The following is a 27,064-nucleotide window of genomic DNA, read 5'->3' on the forward strand; positions in this document are numbered from 1 at the left end:
AACTAACAACTAGAATACAGTTTTATGACTGCTAAAAATAATATTATGCTTTGTGTGTGCGCTTAATGGAAACCCGAAAGTCTAAGCTTTCCAACGATGTGCCGCATGACCGTATATTTTGAAGATTTAATGCTTCAAAGTTACAATGACGTAATGCAGCCTCACATGCCAGAGAGGGGGTGTACCGTGTACGGCACAATGTTCCTTATCAGGTTAACAAGAGAATCAAAACAGCATGTCTAATGAGACAGCTTTGGTTCAATGGGGATTAAAAAACAAGAAACAGAAGGATTTTTTCAGCGTAGTGTTCACACACTGCCAACACACGTTATGTCCAAATGTCGATTTTGCATAATAAATTACCATTAAGCTTTATTTGTGCATTTGGCAGATGCTTTTATCCAAAGTGATTTACAGTGCATTCAATTATGTTGTATTACATGCATTTACTTGGTTTTGAACCTATGACTTAATGCAATGCTAAACCAAGTGACTTATGAAATATTTGGCACAGCAGCCATTTTTAATGTTTTTATTTCTAATAAAAATCACTGGCTGTGTACACTTTTCATTTTAACAACCAAATAAAACTTACACTTAAACACAGACACTTGAGTTTTCCACAGTGATGAAAATATTTATTTTTGAAGTCGTCTTCCCCAGACCTTCATCTTTGATACACCCAAACAAAAAGTTCCTTAAATTAAAATCTCTTAATATTCATGTCTGATGAACCGAAGGTCCTTAGTTATTACTGTATGATAACCGACACCTGTTTTTGATCCAAAAACCGACTGGTTGCAAAATGGATCAGTAGGCATTCACATTGTTTATCCGTCATGAGAAACAGATGGAGGTGATATGAACAGCCAGCTGTGTTTAGTTTATTATCTTGGTTCCCTTTACTAACGTACACACAATTAATTCATATTAAAAACCTTTGCAATGATCTAAGGTCAAATGTCTGTCCGCTCCCATATTTTAGTGAACAATGTTGAAATTTACAATAAATTTAAATAAAATATCACATAATAAAATTAAATTACTTCAGTTTGTTGATGTGAATGGAAGGAAAACATTAAGTACATTAGAGTACAAGTAAACACTTTGTGTGTATGTGCGTGCTTGTTATTAGGATGGGTCAAGATGAAACGTTGGTAAGATTATTACACGGTACATTTATATATTGAAACCCGAGTAGCAACACTAACAAAATACACTTACACACAACATTAAACCTTTGGAAAGGCTTTTGTTGTCTTTAAAATGATTTGCAGTATTACACTCTCTGGTGACTATGTGATGGTGTGTGAATGGTCAGATGGGGAATTGGACTTCTGTTCATTTCGTCCAGTATGTTCTGAAGGATGCGGTTTCAGCCGGGTCTTACTCTTTGATCTAGAAAATAAGCATCAGTAGTATTAACAAAACAATGATTAAAATGCCAATGAGTGCAAGATATTGTACAGTATTTCAGATACAGTATGAAAGGCTGTATGTTATATTACCTCTGTGACAACTCCAGCAGCAATAGTTGAACCCACATATCTGAGCATGAATCTACCCAGTTCTTTAAAGTCCTTATAAAGTTCCAGAGCCACAGGTCTTTGTGTTTGAATCTCTACCACTGCATTTTGTCCTTTGCTTAGACATCTGCACAACATTGGCACCACATTAATTCAACAGTAAAAAAATAAAACTCACCCTCACATCTCTCAAACCCATATATTTTCTGTTCTGTACAACTAAAATGTATTATGGTCATTTATAATGTATCAATGAGGTCCAACTTTGCTGAAAGTTTTAAACAATGCACATTTACAAGTGAGCTATACTGCCCCCGAAGGCAAAGCGCAGTTACTACACAATTGGTCAAATTTGAATAGTTCACCCAAAAATGAAAATTCTGTTATCATTTACTCACTCTCATGTTGTTTTAAACCCATCTAAGTTTTTTATTTTGATGAACACAAAAGAAGATATTTTGATAAATGATGGTAAGCAGACAGCTGATTGTAACCATTGACTTCCATAGTAGGAAAACAAATATTATGGAAGTATTGTCATAATAATGAACAAGATATATTTTGATAAATGATGGCAAGCACACAGTTGACAGTACCCATTGAATTTCATCATATTTGTTTTTCCTACTATGGGAGTCAATGGTTACAATCAGCTGTGTGCTTACCATCATCAGAAAAAAGAAATTCAAACAGGTTTAGAACAACATGATGATGAGAAAAAGATGACAGAATTTTCATTTGGGGGTGAACTATCCCTTTAAGGCTTGAAATACATACTTTGTGACATCTGTTCTGTCTTGTGAAAGTCTTCTGGTTCAATTTCTCCCATTTTAGAGAAATGAGTGTGTCAAAATTGCAGTAACATATTTGACTGGCTGGTTTAAGTGCATTTTCTCAGTTTCAGTGTTTGCGTAGTTACTGTACTTATACAAAAGACATGACGTGCTATTTTGCCTATTTAAAAACCCTAAGGGCCCCTGGTGTTTCTTCTCTGTCTGGAAAACAGCATTATAGTTTTCTAACAAGGCCAGAAAATCACACAGGTTTGGAAAAACTCAAGGATGAGTAAATAAAAACTTACTACAGTACAACACTCATTTTGGTTTCTTCTTGAGAACTTCGCCACTGCTCTTGTGTAATACACTGACTAATTTTCTTATAGTCGCTGGTTCACTGATTGTCTGATAATGCAGAAGCACCTGTCAACCAGATATATAACACACACACAAATATAAACATCCAGCACACTAACAACGAAAAATAAAATGACAAAAAAACAGTACTGTGCAAAAGTCTTAAGCCATCATTAGATTTTTTTATCTTTGCAATGGTATAATTAATATTTATATAAAATATATAGCAAATGATTTCTCAGTCTATGCATTAGAACACAACAATAAAATACAGAATATTTGTATGCAGTATTAAAAAAAATAAAAAATAAAAATAAAATTGTATTTAGTGTGAGCAATAACGTGAACCTGCAGGCTTGTCTTAAACTTAAATAAAATACTAAATACTAAATTAATGACTCAAATGAGTTTAAGAGTTTTTTCGTAATTGTTGCGTGCAAAAAACCTTGATCTTGCGGCACTTTTCTTAAAAATGTGATGAAATATGCGGTATATTTATGCAATGAAATTGCGGGAACTTGGAAAATTTGCGAGAACTTGCTAAAACTCATGAACTTGAAAAAACGGTTTGCAGGTTTTCGTTGATGTTCACATCGCGTATTTACGTCACTTCATAACGTTCTCATGGCAACAGGGGACGCTGCGCTTGTGTGAAGTAAATGCAAAAATTTTCAGCTTTCTGCAAAGATATATGTGACTTTTTGCTACAAAAATGCGGGGATTATGAAATCATGCAAGCCCCATATATTTTGCGTGCAAAAAATCTGCAATTTATGCGCGAAAATGCAGCGTATTTTTACAAATGCGGATGCCGCATAAATATGCTGACTTTGGCTGATTATGCATCGAATCATGCGATCGGATAATCGCGTTTTTCTGGAGGGACTGAGATGTGCTTAATGCCAAGACAATGACAATTTGCCTGATGCAGGTGAAAAAAGTGCACTAAATACCCTTTAAGTACACTTTTCACATTCTTTTTTACACACTAATTTTCTTTAGTCTTTAGTACTTCTTAAGGTAGACCTATACACCTAATTTTACTAAACTGTGCTATTTTAAGAAAAATAAATTGAAGCATCACTTTACACTTCATCATTAGGTATACTTTTGTTTAACTTTACTTTTAATTAGTATATTTTTAGTATATAACTTTTAGACATGCAAATAAATAAATAAATAAATAAATAAATAAATATTTTTGTTAATCAGAATAACTTTATTTTTACCTGAGAAAGCTCATTTTGTCTCTGAAAATTGTGTTTTTTTAATTCTTTGATCATATTTCCTATATTTTAAAATCTTTGTATCAGTTTTATTTCTGTTTGAATCTTAAAGATAACAGTATGTTTTTACTAGCATCTAGTGGTAAGATTGCAAATTGCAACTTCAATTTCAAAACGCAATGAGAAGCTACGGTAGCCGCCACAGGACAAATGTGTGGTTGTCTGAGACAAACGCGCACTATAGAGCAGTTTGTCTGTTTAGGTCTACTGCCGAAACATGACAGTGACTTCCATGTAAGGAGACCCGCATGTATGTAGATAAAAACGGTTCATTCTATGGTAATAAAAACAATAGAGTTCAACTGATAATATAGTTTTGTATAGTATATTATTATATTGCATTTCTGTCAAAAATCCTCCTAAAAGTCACACATTCCACCTTTAATAAAGAGACCTGAAAAATATATATGGATGTTACTAAAACTCTTTTTAAAACAACAAAGCTGGTGGTGGCCCAAGATGTTTGCACAGTACTTAAACACGTAAGTAAAAGTAAGTGGGATTGTTTTCTCACAGGAAAGCCTTGCGTGATGGGAAGTTCAATATTAAAGAGGAGAATTCTGGCTCGAAATCTTGTACACGCTTTGATTGGCACTTTGGGATCACAGAATATGCATCCAATACTATAAAGAGGAAAGAGTTGATCTTACAATTATAAAATCAAACATTACATAAAATATTTTACACTCATGATATTACAGTACAATATTGCATGCTCACTTTATTTTGATAATATCCATCCCGGTTACAGTCAGACTGACATGATCTCCGGCAGCTGCCCAGTCTAATGCTTCATCATGAAGAGTTATACCTACAGATAAATACATCAGCATTCAGAATTAATCTTAAAACTTACACAACACAAACATCAGGGGTTTCATGTATAACATGTATAGATTTCATCCTTAAAAAAAGAATGCATACAAAAATTGCATACACTCATTTCAATGCCTATTTTGCTCATAACAACGTTTATACATTAGGGCCTAAAAGTTCAGAAGAGAAAAAAAACACCTCTTCACAAAAACCACCAGCAGAGGGAGCCCTCACAATTCTTGTTAACACCATACATACAGCAATGGATCGTTCTGGAAGGTGATGTTAGGACAAATGTGTGTTTACCTTTAACAGTGCAGGTCTCATTAGGAGGCATGGCCAACATTTTATCTCCTGTCTGGATATATCCAGCCTCGATTTTCCCCGTCACACAGAACCCAGAGCCCTGATCTGAAAATAGTTCGATTATAATTAAAATAATCTCTCTCGCTCTCAATGACAAGGTGAGTGTTATGAATGAGTCAGTAAAGGGCAGAAATAAATCATTTTAAAAAGAGGGAATACAAGCAATCCATGCATCACATACAGATATATATATATATATATATATAGTGTGTGTTTAGGTTGGCAGTAAATACTGGTGATTGTGCCGACCTTTGAAGACGTCTGATACACAGAGTCTGAATGGCTTCTCCACTGACCTCTGAGGCGGCTTAAATGCATCTGCAGTGAGACAGAAAAGGACGAGAGATGAGAAAAGATGCATCAGGTTTTCTGTTTGCATCATCAAGTTTAAGTGAGTCAGAGTAAAACTGCTGATGATTCTCACAGCTCAGCCGCCAATCACATCGCAGCATCACAACACAAATGCTTCTGTAGAAATTATCAATGTAGAGGCTTACACACATACACACACCTATCTGTTCCAGTAAGCACGGTCCAGTGTACCAGGCTGTAAGTTCTGGTACTTTACTTTTGGTAGTGAGATTCTCCCCCGAAAGGCCACTTGTAGGGATGTAAAACACGTCAGTATCCTGCAGAGACAATAAAAAAAGTTCAACATCTTTAACAACTTCAGCATTTACATAGTGGTCATCTACTTGTCAATTGCACATATGCAATAAACATTAAGACTTGCAAAAAAATCTACTGTAAATGTAATGTACAGCAACTTTGGCCTTGTATGACTTTCCTGGCACATGGTTTATTCAAAACGACTTACAGTCCATTTAGATCTTATTTTGTCATGTTTGAATTTTAAACATTTACAATCATTAAAGGATTAGTTCATTTTCTTAAAAAAAATCCAGATAATTTACTCACCACCATGCCATCCAATATGCCGATGTCCTTCTTTGTTCAATCGAGAAGAAACTGTTTCTTGAGGAAAAAATTCCAGGGATTTTCCCATTTTAATGGACTTTAATGGACCCCAACATTCAACAGCTTCAATGCAGTTCAAAACTGCAGTTTCAAAGGAATCTAAACGATCTCAAACGAGGCACAAGGGTCCCATCCAGCGAAACGACCGTCATTTTTGGCAAGAAAAATATGCACTTTCAAACCACAACCCATCGTCTTCCTCCGGTCCTGTGACGCGCCAGCGCGACCTCACATAACCCGTCATCACGTCCAGAGGTCACGGTTGACGTATCGTTGTTGTATGTCACATGATACTAATTAATGTCTTTGTGTCAGTTTATTATTTAAAATGGTCCACAAATGTGCGTTTCATATATGTAACACGTGACCTTTCCACGTCATCACGCAATAACGTGAGGCCGCGCTGGCTCGTCACACGAATAGACAAAGAGGAGAAGTTGTGTTTAAAAGTGCATATTTTTTATTTTCGTGCCAACAAATGGCAATCGTTTCGCTAGATAAGACCCTTATGCCTCGTTTGGGATCGTTTAGGGTATTTTGAAACTGCAATTTTAAACTGCATTAAAACTGTTAAGTGTTGGGGTCCATTAAAGTCCATTAAAATGAAAAAAATCCTAGAATGTTTTCCTCACAAAACATCATTTCTTCTCGACTGAACAAAGAAAGACATCAACAGTTTGGATGACATGGTGGCGAGTAAATTATCTGGATTTTTTTTAAGAAAATTGACTAATCCTTTAAAGACGTTTAGTGAGATCACTTGTGTCTGCACCTTACACAAATCTAGCGGTATTTACTTTCCAAACCTGTTTTTAATAAAGTAAATGATGGCAAATTTTCCTTTTTGGGTGAACTATTGCAACAATGTACAAATTCAGTACACATACAGTATATAACCACATATACACATATGAAACCGGCGGGGCAAAGATTAATTGTTCTCAAAATGTCAGCTGTGGCTTGTTTCGTTTGTCATCTGTAATATTTCTGATATGGTGCCAGCTGAAGTCAACCATAATGAGAAGATTAATTTATAAATGTACAAATACATGTACATAATTTTAGTACATCTGAATCGGGTTGGTAGGTCAGAGATCAGATTAAAATCTCAGTCTATCATTACGCACATATACACGCACGTCGTCTGTGCATGCACACAAAATATCTTAAATGAAAGTAACACCTACCATTCACGAAACGAGGTTTGTTACATTTCTGGGTAAAATAAACAAAGATATAAATAACGACTGGAAAACGTATGAAGCACTTTGCACGCATGCACTTTACCTTGAAACCAGCTTGCTTCAAAAAGTGACCAAGCTTAGAGATGATTTCCTGGAACCTCTCCTGCTGCCAATTCACCTGCATAACACATAATACTGTATGACATGAAATGGTGGGAGAGAAGCGATAGCAGAGTTCTCAGACATAAATAAATACATGATTGACATGAACGTGGTCACCATGGTTACCCACCTGGTCCATCTTGTTGACAGCGACGGCAAGCTGCGTGACTCCGAGGGATCGAACCAGCAGGCCGTGCTCGCGGGTCTGCCCGCCTGCCTCGAACCCGGCCTCAAACTCCCCACGGCTGGCATCTACTACCAACACGGCAACATCTGCCTGCCATTCACACAGACACATACACAAGAATGACAACATCAACCATTAAGACAACTTTAAACTCATGTGACATTTCTGCATGACGAGTCAACATGAAATGGCACTACTTATGATAATTTGATAAATGATGGAAAATACAGTTGACATCCCTCATTGACTTCCATAGTAGGAAGTTCACAAGAGACTCTATCCCTTTAACGTACATATAATGTAAAAAATTTAGGATCTGAAATCTGAAACACATGATCGATTTAATGTGGCCTTTAAAAGCGAAGTGTGTCAACTCTGTGGCATTAGTGCCAAAATATGGAGAAATGTTCAAAATCTTACATTCTTCCTAATCAATATTGCTTTGTCATGTTACATTCAACATTCAGCAGACAACCAAGACACGCCCATCTAACACATGCTTGCCCCCAGAAACCCTTTCTCAGCAGACCGTCAGCAGGAAGTGAGTAAATCCGGCCTGCACAATGTGACTAATTTCATTCACTTGATTTTTTAACTATCAGCCAAATCCAAACACACACACTCATATTTGGAGTACTAGTGGTGAAAGCACCCAAATTCGCTAAGTGCAGGTTTCATTGACACTTTCACAAGAGACATAGTTTGCCTGCTCGTAAACGAACTGATGAATGAAGGGCCTCGTGACTTGACTGTATTAAGCCCCTTTAAAGTACCTGCGCAGCACCTGTGATCATGTTTGGAATGAAGTCCTTGTGTCCTGGTGCGTCCATCAGTGTGACAACCTTAGAGTTCGTTTCAAACTTTGTCATGCCTACATCCATGGTCACTCCCCTGGGAAAAAAAGATGATGAGATGAACAAATAAAATGTGGTTTGAGTCATTTTATTAAATAACAGGAATGCTTAGGTTGTGTGTTTGTGTGTTAAAGAGACCTGTCTCTCTCCTCTCCGGTCTCATCCAGAACCCATGCATAAGCAAAAGATGCCTTGCCAGCCTTCTTGGCCTCCTGCTCGTATTTATGCATGGTTCTCTTGTTAACATTCCCCAGCAGATACAACACATGACCCATGAGAGTACTCTTACCAGCATCTACGTGACCTATGCAAACAAATATACATAGAAATGTCATCAAGGGCTGTTTTACTGTATATGAACAGTGCAATCCAGGCTGAAGTTTGGGTGTTCATGAGCAGACTACCCCGTGTCTCAATTCGTTCCCTAGCTCAGTGTTTCCCAACCACTGTGCCGTGGCACACTAGTGTGCCGTGACAGCTTGTTTGGTGTGCCGTGGAAAAATTAAAAATCACAACTGCGTATGTCAATGTCATCAATTCCAGCCAGGATATAATCTTTGTGTTCATCAAAACAAGTGTACTTGCATTGAATGTGAGTTCTACATTTAATATAGTAAAATATTCCAGTTAAACAAGTCATTTAAGCATTGCAATAGAGTTTTTTGCATTTCTTTTAATGCTTTTTGGTATAGTGGTGTGCCGTATGATTTTTTTACTTATTAAAACTGTGCCATGGCAGAAAAAAGGTTGGGGAACACTGCCCTAGCTCCCAATCAGTATATCGTGCACGCAGGTTCAGGCACTGGTAAGGACTCTAGCTCGCTTGACATTGGGACACTGTTCACTTATTCTTCTGTCACGTGGCTGCTTAAGCACATTGAACTCATTAACAATCTGCAAAACCAACATCTCTCTGACTGAATTTTTAAAAAAAATCAGTGTTGGGGGTAACACATTACAAATAACGTGGACTATGTAATAATATTACTTTTCTGAAGTAACGAGTAAAGTAACGCATTACTTTTTAAATGTACACATTAATATTTGAGTTACTTTGTCAAAAAAATAATGCAAGTTACTTTTTTAGTTTATTAAATTTGATTAAAAATCAAATGTACTAATTTAAACTGAACGTAGTCACATTATACTCTATGTGTACACGTCTGTGTGGGAACAGTTTGAATCAGAAACTGAGATGGCGGGCCAGAGCTCGACATTGTTGTGATGAAATATGCAATTTCTGAACACAGAACTTTTCAGTCATAAAAAAACACCTGCGATGCCTGAAAGAGATCAAGCCTCAGCCAAGAAAAAGTAACCCAAAAGTAACTAAAAGTAACGTAAGCATTACTTTTCATGAAAAGTAACTAAGTAACACAATTAGTTACTTTTTTTGGGAGTAACTTAATATTGTAATGCATTGTTTTAAAAAGTAACTTTCCCCAACACTGGTCATTATACTTACATATCCATGTATAAAATTGGAAGAATATAATACAATTTTAAATATAAAAAATATTTTTCACATTTTAAATAAATATTATTTTAAATATTGAGTAGATGTGATCCCTTACTGTCTAGCAAATTGTGTTTAAAATTAAAACTAAAACAAACATTGGTCTTTATAAAATTTCTGTCGCATTTCATGAAGTTTATTGAGCTGGCTCACGCGATTTCCGATTGGAGAGCTTCAGAAAAGGTTACGTTATTTCCGGTAAGGGAGCATCGATGCTCACTGGGTTTTGCGCTGCATTGTGGGAATTTTTAGGGAACAAATGTTCCAGTGCACTGGAAGGATTTTACGATTGAGACAGCCCTTAAAATGGTCGACTCACTGAACTACTGAACAAGCGAGTTGATTGAGACACAACCTAAGGCGTAACCTCCTGACATAGTTGCCAAGCAACAAGAGGTCACTGCCTGCTTGTAAATGCACGACGAGGAAAACAAATTGTTGAATAAAGTTATTCGTTTTTTTTTTTGCACATAAAAGTGTTATCGTCGCTAGGCATAAGCTGGTATATGATTCTGGCGGTATGATTACCTTTAGAAAAAATACCATGGTTTCATGGTGTTGCAGTATTGCCATTGCAAGACTAAAATGTGTTATTTTCAAATGCCAGGTAAAATAAAGCCTTTGATATTATAAAGCCTTTTATAATATGCTTTCAAAAAATATATTTTTCGTAATGTATATTAAATGTAAACATCAATTCAATCACATAATCGGAATGATTTAATAAATTTTGTATAAACAAAGCTCATACCTTGGAGACGGTATCGCAGAACATTTTAGTGGTTTTGAAACCTTGACTGTTTAAAACCTTGGTATACCTTGAAACTGGTATCCGGCCCATGCCTAATCGTCGCTTCATAATATACTTATTGAAACACTGATGACACATGGACTTTTTAGGTTGCGTCTTTTATTCTTTTCTGGGCTTGAATAGTGTTCGTTGAATAGCAGTCTACGGGACAGTCATGAGCCTCCCGATTTTCATCAAAAATATCTAAAACGTTATTCTAAAGACAATCAAAAGAGTTCAGGTTTTGGAACGACATGGGGGAAAGTGATTTATGATCAAATTTTCATTCTGGGTTGGACTATAGTGTATAAATGTCTTTGCATAACATTAGATTGCAAAACATCAAGTTGAAAGAGAGAGGATGCAGTACCTATGACGACCAGGTTAAGTAACGGCTTTCCTCCTTGTCTCTTCTCCAGTTCAGCACGGATGTTGAGTTGCTGTTTGCTCTTTCCAGCGGGGCGAGGTTGAGTTTGGGCGGATGGGTCCTCGGTCACACACATCGGTTTGGATGGGGTCTCAGGGGCAATGACATCTGGGCTCGGCCCCCTACGAACTGCAGAGGCAATGACGCCATTTTCTTCCGCACTATGCAGACAGACAATAGCAAATTTTACCACAAATTTCTAAACACTATGTGTAAGATTATGTTTCTTCTTTTTTTTTTAAAACTCAGTTAGGACAGACAGCGTGTTTAATCTGATGGAAACTACAATGGCGAGGAAGAAAAGTACAATCTCCATTGTATGCTAAATATCATTTACACTTGAAACTGGTTATTTTATTAAAAAGAGTGAGTGAAAACATTTTTAACAACCATTTAATGCATCAAATATTGAACTGATTTTCAGCCAAATGGAGCAGATTAAAGAAAACTTGGGCAAATGGGTTATTAAAAAACTAGTTTAAACTAACTTTAAATGTAAAGTTAACTATTAAACAAAAACATGATGGCTGCCCCACCTGCAAAAACCCCAAAACTCTACTTATTAAGCTCAACGGGTGTGGTCTGTGGCTTAAGGAAAGGGAGTGATAGGCTGTGGGTTAGTGTTTGTGAGTGTGAGATTAATCTACAGGCACCAGCCAGCTCTGTGGTTTTTTGCTTTCCCAGAATACAATGCAAACATAACTCAGGGCCGGTATGAAGAAAGAAAAGGTGAGGACTGTAATCGCAAGATACAGAGTGAGGCAAACAATACAGGACAATAACAGTTCAATATTGAATGTGGTTGCCTTGTGTGTGCACACTTTGTAAGCGGATCGCAATTCATACTGAATAAAAAGAAGATGGTGATTTAGGCAAAAAGCATAAAAAAACCTTTTCATAAGAAAATGCAAACTATATTAAGCCATAAGCACAGGTTTACTGCTTTACTAGGCTAGTCATTTCACTGATAATAATTTCATGCAAATGCAGCGTACAGTACATTTTTGGCAGGGAAAGTCCCCTTGAAAAAACATGGGGTTAAATGTTTTGTTCATGGGTGCAATAGATTATCTATTTCATGAATCGCACTTCATTGGGGTTAAACCTTTCGGTTATGAAGCCAGATCTTTATCCACCCAACTAAAGCACTCCATGTTATCTCAATTTGCTTACCTTGGTACATCAAAGCCCATGGTCTGCTTCTTGCCCGATACGGTCATACGTGCAACTTTTGGTACAACCTCCGTTTCGACTCGACTTTCTGGTGCATCCCGTGCTTTGGCTAGAATGTAAAAACAGCATGCATAGACTAAATATGTGCACATCCAATACCCAAAACATGCTTTTGGATATTTCATTTATACTTCACAATCAAAGGTTTAACAACAATTTGACACACGATCTTAACACATAATGCATAATTTTGTGATATGCTTAAATGTATAGATTGAAGTGGCTTAAGCATCTGCCTAATACGTAAATGTAAGTAACTGTACATGCTATTTTGACGATGCTTCAAAATGAATGACAGTGTTTATTTTATGAAAGCAGGTTTCCTGTTCGGTACAGTGTAAAGTGTTACTCATTTCGAACGAGCAGATATGCGTGTCATTGCGCATTACATGTGCTGAGCCTCGTTTTTTCGCTATCTGCCTGAAATTCATGAGTCAACTCCTCCACGCTTCACCAAAACAGGCAGAAAGGGGGATGGGATGAGCAACAAAAGAAGGATGAGAGACGGTGCTTTCTGTCCCTGTAAGGTAAATGGCTTTAACGTGCACAAGGTGTCTCGTCATAGCAGAAGAGCTGTTTCGGTGGCGACAGCCACAGCCAGTCATCTCGCTCTGAGCGCTGAACGCTATAGCCAGGAAAGGGTTAACTCCTGCACGTCAGTCGCACTCCCACACTGACTGTGCACTTCCAGCACACAGAGGGTTAATGCATTAAACTAATGCAACCTGAATGAGAGGAGATAACGCGAAAAAACAACTAAACATCATGCGTTAGAGAACGTTTTTTTTTCTAGGGAAAAATACCACGGGAAAACACTTCAAACTCTGAGTCACCTGGGAAACATTTTTTTTTGATCGTAATCATTTTTAGGTACAGCAACATGTGACTATCAGTTGTGAGAGTGTGATGGTGTTTAATTACAAAAGTAAATACATGGTGGACCCCGCACTTACATGCACAAAGATACACATGCAGCCACGCACAACCACACACACCTGTTACAGGGACAGGAAGTACTGGGAAACATAGATACCAGTTCACCTGCCCGCACACACACACACACAGACAATCAGCCACACCCACAGAATATCTACCATCTATACACACTCAGCAACACTTAACACACAAACCACACCCACGCAACCTATCTGAAGGCGCAGGCACCAGAATGTTATGTGTTGCCAAATTCAAAAACTCAAAAACAAAAAATTGTGTATTTAAAAAACAGAGATGTGTATATGTCAATGAGCAAAAATGATGTTCACTGAAACATCACACAGTACATGTCAGAAAAGTGCAAGGTTTTTATTAAATGCATTAAAACTCAAAAAGGAGTTGACAGATTCCTAATAAATAATAAAAAACAATATTTTGAATTAAAAAAACTTTTACACGGACGACAGATGATAACATCTGCAAAAATCCAGCTAAAGTCATTTTTGTAATTTACGGTTTTCTACATAAAATCATCCTACATCACGTAAAGCTCATTCTATAAAAATATAACCTTGATATTTTTAATATTCATCCAAAAGATGAAATTAATGTGAAATCAATGACTGAAATTCACCTTATTTGATAAGTCTTAATAGATGATGAGACTTAGAGACACTCCACTTTTTTTGAAAATATGCTCATTTTCCAGCTCCCCTAGAGTTAAACATTTGATTTTACCGTTCCGGAACCCACCCAGCCGATCTCCGGCTCCGGCGGCACCACCCCCAGCACAGCCCAGCACAATCCACTGAATCTGACTAGACCACCAGCATCTCGCTCAAAAATAACCAGAGTTTTGATATTTTCAACTGCAGCAGGCGCAGCGACACCACGCACCGCCCGAAAATAGTCCCCTTGGTTCCTTTCAATAGCACAGGACTATTTTTGGGCACTGCGTAATATCACTGTGCCCGCTGCAGCCATGTTACGGCAGCAAAGTCCTTGATTATTATGCCAGAATGAGAGTATAGCCATATCTGCCTAGAAAATCACAACTTTTAATTGTCCGTCTGTCTTGGTACATGATGTAACTACAGAAGAGTCAAGTTTTAAATAGGAAAAATATTGAAACTCTTTTTTAGCGCGATGCCAATGGTCCAATCAGATCCAACTAACCACGCCAAGCTGCACCAAAAATGGCACCGCCAGACCCGGAGATCAGCCGAACGGACCCCAAAAAGGAAAAAATCAAATGTTTAACTCTCGGGTATATTTTCAAAAAATTAGAGCGTCCCTTTCAAACTGGATTTTGTAGACAGGGTCACAAATAATAATTCTGGAAGAGGGGGGGTGGCTACCGCTTGCAGCTAGTTGCATATCTGTCATCATAACCTGAGGGTCAACAGTAGTCAACAAGCCCCAACCAGACAACTAAACCTTTATTACTTCAGAAGAATTTACATTTAGAGATTTAGCAGATGATTTTATCCAAAGCGACTTACAAGTGAGGAAAAACAAGTGTGCGATTAGTCTTAGATTTATATCTATTACGATTTGCATAAAAAATTTTTTTAAATACATTCCTGTGGTGTACTATTTTACATTCTTACCTTATCTCCTTAATACCCCCATCTCCTTAATCTTTTTTTACACCTTACCTCATTTATTCCAAACGGTTATTTTAGCACCGTAAGTGCCGTAGGGTTTGGCAATATTACAAATGTAAACAATAGTGCCAAGAAAACATTGTTGACTCAATGTCCAATAAAGTTCAATAGAGCATCCTTGTGTGACAACAACAAAAAACAGGTACAAAAATACTCGTAAAAACACTGCAACACACCCTTCAGGATATGTAAATGTGTTCTTCCTAGAAAAACGGATCCAGGCCTAATCAAACACAGTGAGACGTGATCCTACATGACAATGTCTTTACCTCACAGTTAAATCCCCCAAGCACATCTTTTCATCTTTCAATACCTCATACCCTCATGGACTCTCTGTTTGCTAAACATTGTAAATACAAGTCCATGATGCAACAGTGACACATTAGTGGACAAAGAGCCTGAGTGTTTTCTAATATGTTTACGTAGATGTAACTGGTAGCACATGCATTAGCAGTGCCAAGGTCATAGGTTTGAATCCCAGGGAACACATACCTTAAATTCATTTAATTCACTAAATTCAGTTAGTCACTTAAAGGGACACTCCAGTTGTAACGTTTTGGAATCCATTTGGCGGATCTCTGGGTCTGGCGCTAGCACTTTTAGCATAGCTTAGCACAATCCATAGAATCTGATTAGAGCATTAGCATCGCACCTAAAAAATAACCAAAGTTTTTCAATATTTTTCCTATTTAAAACTTGACTCTTCTGTAGTTACATCGTGTACTAAAACCGACGGAAAAATAAGAGTTACGATTTTCTAAGCCGATATTGCTATGAACTATACTCTCATTCTGTATATGCTCATTTTCCAGCTCTTCTAGAGTTAAACATTTGATTTTTATCGCTCTGGAACCCACACAGCCGATCTCCGGGTCCGGCGGCAACACCCCCAGCACAGCCCAGCACAATCCACTGAATCCGACCAGACCACCAGCATCCGCCAAAAAACAACCAAAGAGTTACGATATTTTTCCTATTTAAAACTTGACTCTTTTGTAATTACATCGTGTACTAAGAACAACAAAAAATCAAGAGTTACGATCTTCTACGCCGATATGGCTAGGAACTACACTCTCATTCTGGCGTAATAATCAAGGACTTTACTGCTGTAACATGGCTGCAGCAGGCGCAATGATATTACGCAGCGCCTGAAAATTGTACTCATTGCGCCTCCTGCAGCAATCCGGCGTATAAAATCGCAACTTTTAATTTTCCGTTGGTCTTAGTACACGATGTAATTACAGAAGAGTCAAGTTTTAAATAGGAAAAATATCGAAACTCTTTGGTTATTTTTAGCGCAATGCCAATGGTCCAATCAGAGTCAACGGACCGTGCCAAGCCATGCCAAAAATGCCACCACCAGACCCAGAGATCAGCTGAATGGATTCCAAAACGGTAAAAAATTAAATATGTTTAACTCTTGGGTAGCCGGAAAATGAGCATATTTTCAAAAAAAAGTGGAGTGTCCCTTTAAAAGCATGCCTCAAAATAAAATAAAAAGAAGGAGAAAGCATTAGATCTTTAAAGCTCACAGGTCGCATACAGACTATTCGCATTGAATCATTCTTTGTAAAACTGTACCATGCATAAGTAAACACACACACAAACTTAACAGGTCTGTGTTGCACAGGAGTCCAGCAGGAGGCGCTAGCGCAACAGGTCCTGCTAAAACAGGACTCATAAAAACAAATCTTCTTTCCAAAACACAAACAACCCACACTAGTCATTTCCCTTCTCTTCTTTAGATAAAAATCCGTTCATCCCCTGCTTTTCCATAATCAGTTATTTTTTAAAAGCTGACTGTGGCCAGGTTGTCCCATAACTAAGGGGAATCCCCGTACACTCACTTCTCTACCACCATTCAGATATCCTCGGTTCACAATGACACCTCACACACCATTACAGATTTTCTCACATACGGCCGTGCCCATACACACCTATTAAAAACAATGTGCACTTTTGAAAAGCTCACACTCGTGGACCAAAGCAACAGGTCATCACACGAACTGACTGATACGTACACATATCACACTCTGATCTGATCTGTCTTACTAAATCTTCCACAAACAAAGAAAGACAAAGGTTGACAAAGGCTTTATCCCTCACTGTTTGTGTTTCTGAAATGAATGATACCTTGAATCATACGACTTGTTGAGAAGAGGTGTGCTATTATTTCTGTAATCCGACTAAGATTGTTTTATGCAAGGACCAGAATATCAAGAGACTACAGAGAGGGATTGGCTACATAAAAATGCTTAAAATAAAATATTCAACCACGCTAGCATTTTCCTGGCGAGTTTTGCATGGGTAATTTCTTTGGAAAATGTAAAACTCTAGTTAATAATATTCTAATTCTCACTTTTATTTAAATCAGCCATGGTAGTTAGACTTAATGAAGCTTGTGAAATTCAAATCAATCCAAATGATCCAGGTCGAAAGTTTTATGGTGACATAAAAACTTGCAAACTTTATCGATGATGTGGTAATGTTAACCTTCAATAGGATCAATAAACTCGCTCTTTCTCGCTCTCTGACCAATCTATGTAGTGCTGCGTGTCTCGCAGCACAGGCACAATGACATATCACCATTTCTGCAAAAGCCACAAAGTGCAAAAAAGGGAGAAAACGTCAAAGAGCAGTAACAGGGCCAGCTGTGAACCAGTCACTGTTTCCTGTGTGGGCGATGAAAAAAGGCAGAAAAAGAGATGAGGGGAAAAAAGGGATGGATGACTTGAGGTGGTCAGATGGCAGAGATAGAATTAAAAAAGGAGGGAGTGAAAGACAGCGAGTGTGAAAGGTAAAGATACAAGCATGCTTTTCAACAGCAGCTCTTCATGTTTTTCCACCCACACTTAGCTCGGCAAACAGATAGTTAACAAGTGCATATGAGCGAGAAAGAAATAAGTCTATAGAGTTAAAGCATCCTAACAGAAAAGTAATCGGCATGCAACAAAATTTTGAAAAATAATGTGCATGCATGGTCCTTGCCAGGCCTTCGCTGTGCAGTTACTTATCACTTTTTAGTATCTATAATGTTATAACTTGGGCCATTCTTCTGTGCAAGTCTATGGTATTTCTTTACCCATTGCTTAGCCAAAGGAAAATCTTTGCTTAGAGAAAAATAGCACACTTCGCCTCAATAAGTTGACACCAAATACGCAGGAAGGTTTTTGAAAAACCCCTAACCCAAAATATGAGCAATAGTAATAGTAATGCCTGCCATAGCAACCACCATTACTTATGAGTGCTACAAGGTCTAGAAAAGCTTTAACATCCTAAGACCCGAGCTTTGGTTTGTCTTTTTCAGCTATTTTGGGGTTAGGAAGAACCAATAAATAGTATAACCAAATATTTTCTTTAAACATGAAGCAGAAACATTTGTGTGCAACAGGTTCCAGTTACACAGAATTGAGCATTATGGTGCAAACATCAACAAATGTGATGTCCACGTATGTGGACACACCAGGTCTTAGGAGGATAAATATTTGAATGTTACCTTACACAAACTTTCAGTGTTTAAGGGGCGGTTTTACCGGACAGAGTTTAGGTTAAGCCAGGAATAGGCCTTAGGACATTTAAATAGCCTTTACAAACAAACAATACTGGTGTGTATCTTCAGACAAAACAATGGCACTGATATATGTTAAGGTAAATAAGGGCAAGATGTTTTATATTAAGGCAGCTCAAACATGCATTTTAGTCTGAGACTAGAGTCCAGCTAGGGTGGTCCTTATTTTTCAACTTTTAAAATTTAATGTCTCACCCCACCAATATGTTTGAATAAATAAAAAAAATGGGCAAAATTTTTTCAATATTAATCAGGGTTCCCACACCTTAGTTAACTTCAAATAATTCAAGGACCTTTCAATGACTTTCCAGGCCAAATACCCTCAAATTCAAGGACTAAATGTGGGGACACATTTCAAGGGAGAGCAAGGTTACATCGTGTTACCTTTTAAGACACATTGTTACAGTTCGCTTTCGAGGGAACTCATGCTGCGTCACTGCAGTGACACTTTGGGGACGCACTCCAAGGGTGAGTCTGAATGTGTATATTAAATTCAACCAATGGTGAGGCTTAACGACAAAGACGGGGTGACGCGGGAGCTAGGAAGTATATCGCTATCTGAAATATTTTGCCAAAGATGGCATTACAGGGACACAGAAGGTATGGCAAGGGAGACGCAGGAACAACAGTTACATACGTAATCCAAAACGTTTTCATGTATCAAACACAACTGTGCAAAAAAGCATTTTGGTATGAATCTACATTCGCATACAGAAGATATAAGCATTTAAAGCGAACAGTTTAGCACGTGTGCTTAAAAAGTCTAGAATTTTTATGATATTATCCTACACTACACAGGGAATAATATGGATTTTTTTCAGAAAACGTCTTGCATAAAATAAATTCAAGCACTTTCAATGACCTGCATTTATGTATTTATATTTTCAAAAACTTCCCACGGCCTTGACATTTTTCCACCAGATTCACAAACTTTTCAGGATTTCAAGGACCCGTGGGAACCCTGATTAATTCATATTTAAAGGTTGCTCAAGACCTTTAAAGTTTAACACAGTCGCGTATTACGTAATACTTGTGTATAATTGTTTAATAATATATACTTATGGCAGCAATAAACGTATTTGACCATGCTCCATGCAATTAAAACTTGTGTTTTAGTTGTGATAAGTCTTTCAAAGCAAGAAAGCTTCAATGTGAATGAAGCACAATAGACAATATACACCGAGACAACGGCTGAACCAACACAAAGCAGGTTCGTGAGAGTTAAAAAAAATTGACCCATTATAAGGACCACGCTAGAAACTACCCATTTATGTTTATTTCTTTTAGCCTTAAAACTAAGCAATGAACATTTATTTATTATTAAAAACAAAATCTTTTTTAGTTAAGAGCTTAACTATTCAACTAGTACTATTATGTGGATTTTTTTATTACGAGACCAGGTCAGAATTCAATGAGAAGACTGAACTAATCTTTCCAGACCATCTTTGGACTTACAGTATGCATGCGTGTGTTTGCCCCCGTAAGAGATGGTATGGCATAATGAAAGCAATGCCTTTGTAAATCTCAACCAATAAGCACTGGGTGTGTTTAACACCTTCATGCAGCCACAAAGACTCTCAGTTTTATATCTACATAACATACGGAGACGTAAGTGATAGAGACCACAACCTAACACACCCATGAACACAAATACCCTCACAGTTCCACACAGTCACACCATCATGAATCTCAGAAATGAAATGAGAAAATCTTTATTTCAGAATCTATACAAATTTTACAAACAAAATGTACATCAGTGCTTAAAAACAACTTAAAAAGGCAGCGAATATGTAAAAAAAGTAGAAAAATATTTACTAAACATCAGTTATAATAACTAAAATGCACCTTTACAGTGCCGAGTTTGAGCTTAGGTGTGGCAAAAGATGCAATTGGAAAAACTCCAGGTGTCCCCCGAACCCAAAAGTCTCCCAATTCTGTGTTTGTGGTAAACCAGAGCTGCTCCTCATTTCAAAATACAACAGAACAGCTGTACAGAGAGGTTTCTGTTGTTTTCCTTTACATCATTTCTTTTTGCTATACTTCACATTCAGTCTAGCATTTCATCGGCAAGATATCAAAATGAATTATGTATAAATAAAAAAGAGCTCCTGTGAATATGTAAACTAAACAGGAAATAAAAATTCGTAAGATAAATCTTTAATATAATACTAGTCATAAAGGACTATTAGATGTCTTGTGATATCTTAATATCAAAAATTGTCCTTTATTACAATTCAGTGCCATGTTTCTTCGTCATTCATTAGATTTAAAAATTGAGATCAATTCGATTTTTAAAAAAATGTAAATGCATTTTAAATAATTTCAGAGCTCTAAATGAAGGTCTACAATCAACGTGTGCATGTTATGAAGGAAATGTAACCACTGCTGTGTTGTGAAATATTAAGTGTTATAATACAGGGACATATAAAATAAACCTAAGCCTAAACTACCCACTTAAACTTGAGAAACTTCAGACTTAAGATGTTTTAAAGAGTTTTTACCTTTAAAACGTAGAGTACTATCAACAGTGATAGTGGGATCGACTATTTTTGTCATTCCCGGGTAAAAGCTTTTCTTTGATTCGCCTTAACAATGTCATCCGGAGAGGGCGTGTCGAAGTTAAAAGGAGTGATGTGATGGAGAGGTGCACACTGCACTCGTTCTTTAACGGTTTCCATCTGCTTGCTATATAGGAAAGCGTTATGTCTTGCTGCTTTACTTCGCAAGCTCTTCCGTCTTCTTCCACGCACGCACATTGCCAACGCAAAAACGGACGGTTCTGCAAATACACCTTTTTTCTGACTAGCGGAGATGTGTAAACTTAAAAAGACTGGCAAGCGCTTTTCTTGGCAACCTGGAGAAACGTCGGGAGATGTTTGGGACATGAGCGTGCTAAGATCAACATTCGGATTTAAACTTAGTGGGCGGGGCTTAGGCACAGTCATCGTAGATTTGTCGTATAGCCTCCCTTTGTCATTTCCAATTTCGCGAGACGCCGAGGATGCTGGAAGCTGGAGTCCTTGGCTTTGGGATATGAGGTCAAATAGGGATGGTGCCCCTAAAAAGCCAGGAGGAGCTTTTGTAGGGTGTGAAATGTTTGTACGCGAATCAAATGCATTTTGGGGTCCTGGCATGCAGTCATAGAGTTCAGGACTACTGCCCTGATGCTCTTGAATAAGATCAGCTAATGACGGACTTCCCTGACCTCCAACCCCACGGTTTTTATCAGGCCCAGGTATTCCCAATGGCCCACTGTTTTGCAGGACAGAGCTCAAACTTCCTAAAGAGACAGAAAGAGGAGTGGACCCCCGAGGGTCCTGCAGCGTCAGACTATTTAGTGAGCAAGTGAGTAGAGATGGGGTGGATGTTATACTGAGACTAGACGGTATAGAAGTTAAGGTTTCCAAAGACGGACCAGTAGAAAAAGTTGCACCAGAACCAAGAGAGATCATGGAGTTTAGTGGGGCACTAGGACCATGAGACAGAGCAGCAGATAGTGGGACGGTTGGATTTGGACATAAACCAAAAGGAACTTTAGGGCCTTGGGTAAGACTGGAAGTGAGAGGAAAAGTGTAGTCCAACGTGAGACCATTGGAGGGGACAAGCGGGGGCACATTAGCACTTTTCTGTCCATGCTCAGCTATTAGCTGGGCCAGTGAACTTTGTCCTAAAGCACTAGATTGTCCCTCATTTGACTTTCCCAAATTTTGACTTGAAACTGCTTTTAAACCACCGTTTAGCAAGCTCCCCAGACTAGGGGGAAATGTTTGAGCAGCGGTTATGGTTTTGTTTGTCTCAGACTGGGCTAACAAATCTTTAAGGCTATAGGACTGCGCACGGTCCGGTATCAGTGGTTTGCATGTTGTTTGTGTATTTTTTACAGTATTTGTCCTATTGTGTAAAGAAGGTAATAAGGCTCCTTACCTTGCAATGGCCAATTGTAGTCAAAAGTCAAGTTTTTGAGAGGGTGAGATTGGTGAACAATGTTCATTGGTTGGCCAAGACCACAGAGAGAGAGAGATAAAAAGGCAATACGTTAGTTCAAATATTCCCAGTTTAAAAAGGACATTTCACAAGACTTTAAGATCTTTGGTGTCCCCAGAGTACATATGTGAAGTTCTAGCTCAAAATATCATATAGATGATTTATTATAGCAAGTTAAATTGCCACTTTGTAGGTGTGAGCCGTGGTCGGATAGTGTAGAATAAGGGGTGGTATTATCCCCTTCTGACATCACAAGGGGAGCCATATTTCAATAACCTATTTTTTCACATGCTTGCTGAGGATGGTTTACCAAAATTAAGTAACTGGGTTGATCTTTTTCACATTGTCTAGGTTGACAGAAGCACTCGGGACCCAATTATACCACTTTAAACAGATTTTCTTTTTAGGTGTAAAGACATTTTTAAATCTTTAAATGGTCAACTTTATGAACAAAAACTATTTTAGCTTTTGAAACTGAAACACATTTAAAGCTTTAGGTTCTACCCAGTTTTGGAAAAACCCTGGAGTTTAGCATTTCCCTTGAGACCTCATGCCAACTTGTGTGTCTCTTTTAAATTCAATAGTCTTTTTTGTGGTTTTACTGAAAGGATTTTAATTTCAGATTCATAAGAGGGCATATTTTTAAGTGGAAGTAGAACAGGTGCATTTTGGGTGGTTGATTTTTTTACAATAATAATGATGGTTGCAAAAGTAAGGGTTTTCTTGTGTGTACCTTTTTGCGGTGCAGGAATCGTAACAGGCTCTGGCTGTTGGTTGGTTCTGGTTGGAAGGGTGTTTGTATTGGTTTTCTCTTCAGTCAGAATAAAGTCAAGGGCTCTTTGAGGATCATAATCGTACTTCAGAGCTGCTTGGGTCAGCGTGGCATCTGGAAACGAGTCTCCCAGCACTGCTCTCATTTGATCCAAACAGGAATACAACCGACCTGTCCCAACACAAATAAAAAAAAACATGGACACATGATATAACACATCTTCCAGGTGGAATTTTTATGTTTTTTCAAAAACAGACAAAGGACTTAACATGAAAGTTTAAATACATATATTAGGGTTGCACAGTATACTTAATCAGGGCTCCAGACTAACTTTTTTCACTAGGAGCACAGTGGCCCCCAACTGAAAATTTTAGGGGCGCAACCAGAAAATTTAGGGGCACACACCGTAAATCAACATTCTATCCAAATTATCACATTTCTACTAATTTCCACTGTATTACTAATACATACTTTGATAATAGATGCAGAAAGTACAATGTGCTGTTTCAAATTCAGTGTCACATCACAAAAAAAGGTCAAATTTACTGGTTGCACATGTGCGACTGGATGTAAAATTCAGTGGCACACTCTCAAATTTTGGTGGCAGTCTGGAGCCCTGCTTAATTATCAAAATATTGCAGATACGCATTTCTCAAAAAGCATACAGCAATAGCTTGCAATAAACAGTGATTTTAATACTTTAAATTTATGTTTTTGTATAATTTTTTTAGTTTATGTATAATAAAAGTTTTAGCAAAGAGACAAAATTTATCTACGATCAGAAAAACTGTCAAAAATGAATGTTTGTTTTCAGTTTTTAAATACATTTTAATAAAGTTCAAATCGATTTTAATAAGCTAAAGCATTATTGTGTCGCATACCATATAATTTAGCTAGTTGCCGAGCATCACATTTTTCTTCAATGATTTGTAGCCCTTATAAATATTCACAAAATAAAGAAACAATGTCTATCAACGGTTTCAGCAGATGCGGTTTCAGATGCGCGTTGCCACAGTTATGTGCCTGGTTTAATGTTAACTTCCATGTCCGGTTGCAAAAACATAGGCATGAGGTTAATACTGCGTCTGACTATCTAGAAATTGGTTAGGGCTAATCAAGTCTTACTATTTGGATCTAAATTAGACAAATCTACCTTTTTATGTAACATACTAAAAAAAGTTACGATCAGTCTTGAAAAAAATACATGGTTAACTTTTAAGACTAGTATCAGAAGTTTACGCAATCGACCACAGATCTGTGCTAGCTGACTAAACTGACCTCTAAATTAAAAAAAATGTGATTTCCAAAAGATGAGGGAAGACAGTGAGCATGGATCCCCACTGAGCGAATTTGGCAGCAAGACAAGAATTTAAGGATCTGTAGCATAGTATACATTAATTTTATATCGTAACGGTAGGTCAGTGTAATGGTTAATACGCTTTACCTATAATTTGAATTTAAGTAATTTAATGGTCATTTATTTTGCTTGTTATTAAAAATAATCTACTGTAAAAGCATTCTCTTTTTATTGATTCTATGCCGAATTTTGGGTCACAAAAGCCTTTTGTTTATGTTGTTGTCACTATGTATGGCCATTGACAAATGCAAATTTTAAGAAAACCCTTTATAACTAGGCTGGTTTAGCCTCATGTCAACAAGTCACTAACAAATGCACTGTCCAACCTCGACCAAATCACCTGCAAAATATATAATATTAATTTTTAATTAAGAATGCCAATTTTGCTGTTGGCATAAAATCAGTGCTTAAGATGGAATAATAATAAATGCATTTTAGCATCTTCAAAACTATTCAAAGTAATCCTTATTAATTGTAATACCTGTATATACAATTTCTTCGTAATATATGTAAAGTTGTACCTTGCTCGAGAGGGTCAAGTGTGTGTGTGATTGTGGGTGAGGTTGGCATCTCCTCCTCTTCCTCATCTTCTGCCTCCTCTAGTGGTTCCACTTGTCGTGCATGCCTTGAGTCTTGCCGCGAATAGATAAACTGAGCAGCTACAAGCCACAAATATGAATAAACATCTCAAACAACTTATGATTTCATGTTTAATATAGAAACGTTTAGTACATTCAAACATATAATGGCACTGCTCATGATGATATCAAACAGAAGAGCAGTTTACATAAAGATAGTGTACCGTTGATAACAAAATCACATCAATTGCCCTCAAAAGGCCTTTATTAAACCCCTGGAGTCATGTATAACTTCTGTGAGGAATGGATGCACTTCTCTGGCCTTCAAAATCAGTAGCACCATTTACTTGCATTATAAAGTTTGGGAGAACCAGGACATTTTATAACATAACTCTTATTGCGTTTAGTCTCAAAAATGAGTCATTTCAGACGGCTTGTGGGTGAATAAATCATGGTGTAATTTAGATTTTTGGGTGAACTATCCCTTTAAGTCACATAAATAACACACCAGTGGCAGGTGAAATGCAGTAGTCATCTTCCAAGGACTGTCCGTACACGTCATCGTCATCAAAATCTGTGTAAAGAAAGAAATGGAGAATATTCTGTTATCGTCCAAACCATATAAACTACTTAAAAGTAGTTCACAAACAGAAATGCTTTGAAAGGGACAAAAGCAAATTTGCCTAGTCAAGCACCTGAAACACACAGCTGCTACAAACAATAGGCCTAGTACAAGAACAACAATAACAGCAGCCAGAAACAGTGAATTTATTAAACCTTACAGGGAAAACAAGCTACATTTATACTATTTAAGAGTTAAGTGAGGTTTTTGACTTTAAACACCAAAATGTTTACACACGCTAAATGTCACTAAAGGTAACTTGCTAATACATTAAGAAGTAAATCTGACGACGCTCGTGTTAATGGAGATTATGTTATACGTTAGTTTAACACATGACAGGTGCATGTCCAGCTGTTTCTGTGTGAAAGTGACACGACAACAGTCTGATACGCTGAAGTAAGTTACGTATGCTACTAAATAAACCAGCTAGGTAAGAAGCATTTAGGCCTTAGCATATAAAAGCGATAAAAACATACTATTCCGCGTATCTACCTTCGTCGTAGTTATACCCTCGTACATTCCTGTGGCGGGACATGTTTTGTTCGATGGCTTTCTTTCACGTAAAGAGAATAAATAGAGTAAGAAATCAATTATCAATGTAAAGTTTATACATGCGCCTCACTCTACACCCGCCATGTTGACAGTGAGGGAACAGATGCGGGAGGGGTGCGCATGCGCAGTAAATAAAACAGAGCACTAGGACGTCCAGCGCATGTGGATGTCTAATAAAAATGTTAAAATAATTATATTGTTATTAATATTTAATTAGTGAGATGAATAGACTTGCATATCTAGTGAGTGCTATGTTTATCTGTGATATTTAAAAAAAACTACGTTTACTCCTGGAACAACATTATTATCGTTGTTAATATGCAATGGATTTCTTACATATAATTGATTAGACTAATAAAGTGTAAATGGTTTACTTGTTCCCATATTACCTGTTTAATTTATATTTTGACTGTCAGATGCAGGTGCACAGATGCACGGAGAAGAAATCCCCTGTGAGGGTTATCTTTCCTTGGAGTACAAGACTCTACAGCTGCACAATCAACTCCTGGAAATTACCTTCAGTCACTTTCTCCTCTCAGTTGTATCAGATTTTTAGGAACTTAATCTTTT

At 37.4% G+C, this 27,064-nt stretch overlaps 1 protein-coding gene across 2 annotated transcripts; it reads right to left on the reverse strand.

The window, feature by feature from the left end:
- Positions 1-641: 641 nt before the first annotated feature.
- On the reverse strand, positions 642-26,609 carry hbs1l (HBS1-like translational GTPase). Of its 2 annotated transcripts, XM_073875442.1 has the most exons (18): positions 26,435-26,603; positions 25,829-25,894; positions 25,264-25,401; positions 23,347-23,556; positions 12,399-12,507; positions 11,169-11,386; positions 8,631-8,796; positions 8,412-8,529; positions 7,582-7,728; positions 7,393-7,467; positions 5,639-5,756; positions 5,377-5,445; positions 5,068-5,172; positions 4,666-4,756; positions 4,460-4,568; positions 2,622-2,725; positions 1,509-1,650; positions 642-1,398 (listed from the first exon to the last, which is right to left on the reverse strand). In XM_073875442.1, exons 1-18 carry the CDS (start codon positions 26,475-26,477, stop codon positions 1,387-1,389), a joined length of 2,040 nt encoding a protein of 679 aa, XP_073731543.1. In that variant the 5' UTR covers positions 26,478-26,603; the 3' UTR covers positions 642-1,386. The 2 variants fall into 2 exon arrangements, with proteins under 2 accessions (XP_073731543.1, XP_055043801.2); XM_055187826.2 differs by lacking the exons at positions 642-1,398; positions 1,509-1,650; positions 2,622-2,725; ... (9 more) ...; positions 11,169-11,386; positions 12,399-12,507 and adding an exon at positions 20,326-22,548 and having other exon boundaries at positions 26,435-26,609.
- Positions 26,610-27,064: the final 455 nt, after the last annotated feature.

Source organism: Misgurnus anguillicaudatus, chromosome 13, assembly GCF_027580225.2.
Source record: "Misgurnus anguillicaudatus chromosome 13, ASM2758022v2, whole genome shotgun sequence".
Taxonomy (NCBI): domain Eukaryota; kingdom Metazoa; phylum Chordata; class Actinopteri; order Cypriniformes; family Cobitidae; genus Misgurnus; species Misgurnus anguillicaudatus.

Coding starts and splice junctions, on each gene's coding strand:
- hbs1l (XM_073875442.1), bottom strand. CDS start 26,477: ATGTCCCGCCACAGGAATGTACGAGGGTATAACTACGACGAAG. Junction 8,530..8,630: donor ACCGGAGAGGAGAGAGACAG/GTCTCTTTAACA, acceptor TTTTTTTCCCAG/GGGAGTGACCATGGATGTAG. Junction 5,757..7,392: donor TGAAGCAAGCTGGTTTCAAG/GTAAAGTGCATG, acceptor TTGTCTCTGCAG/GATACTGACGTGTTTTACAT.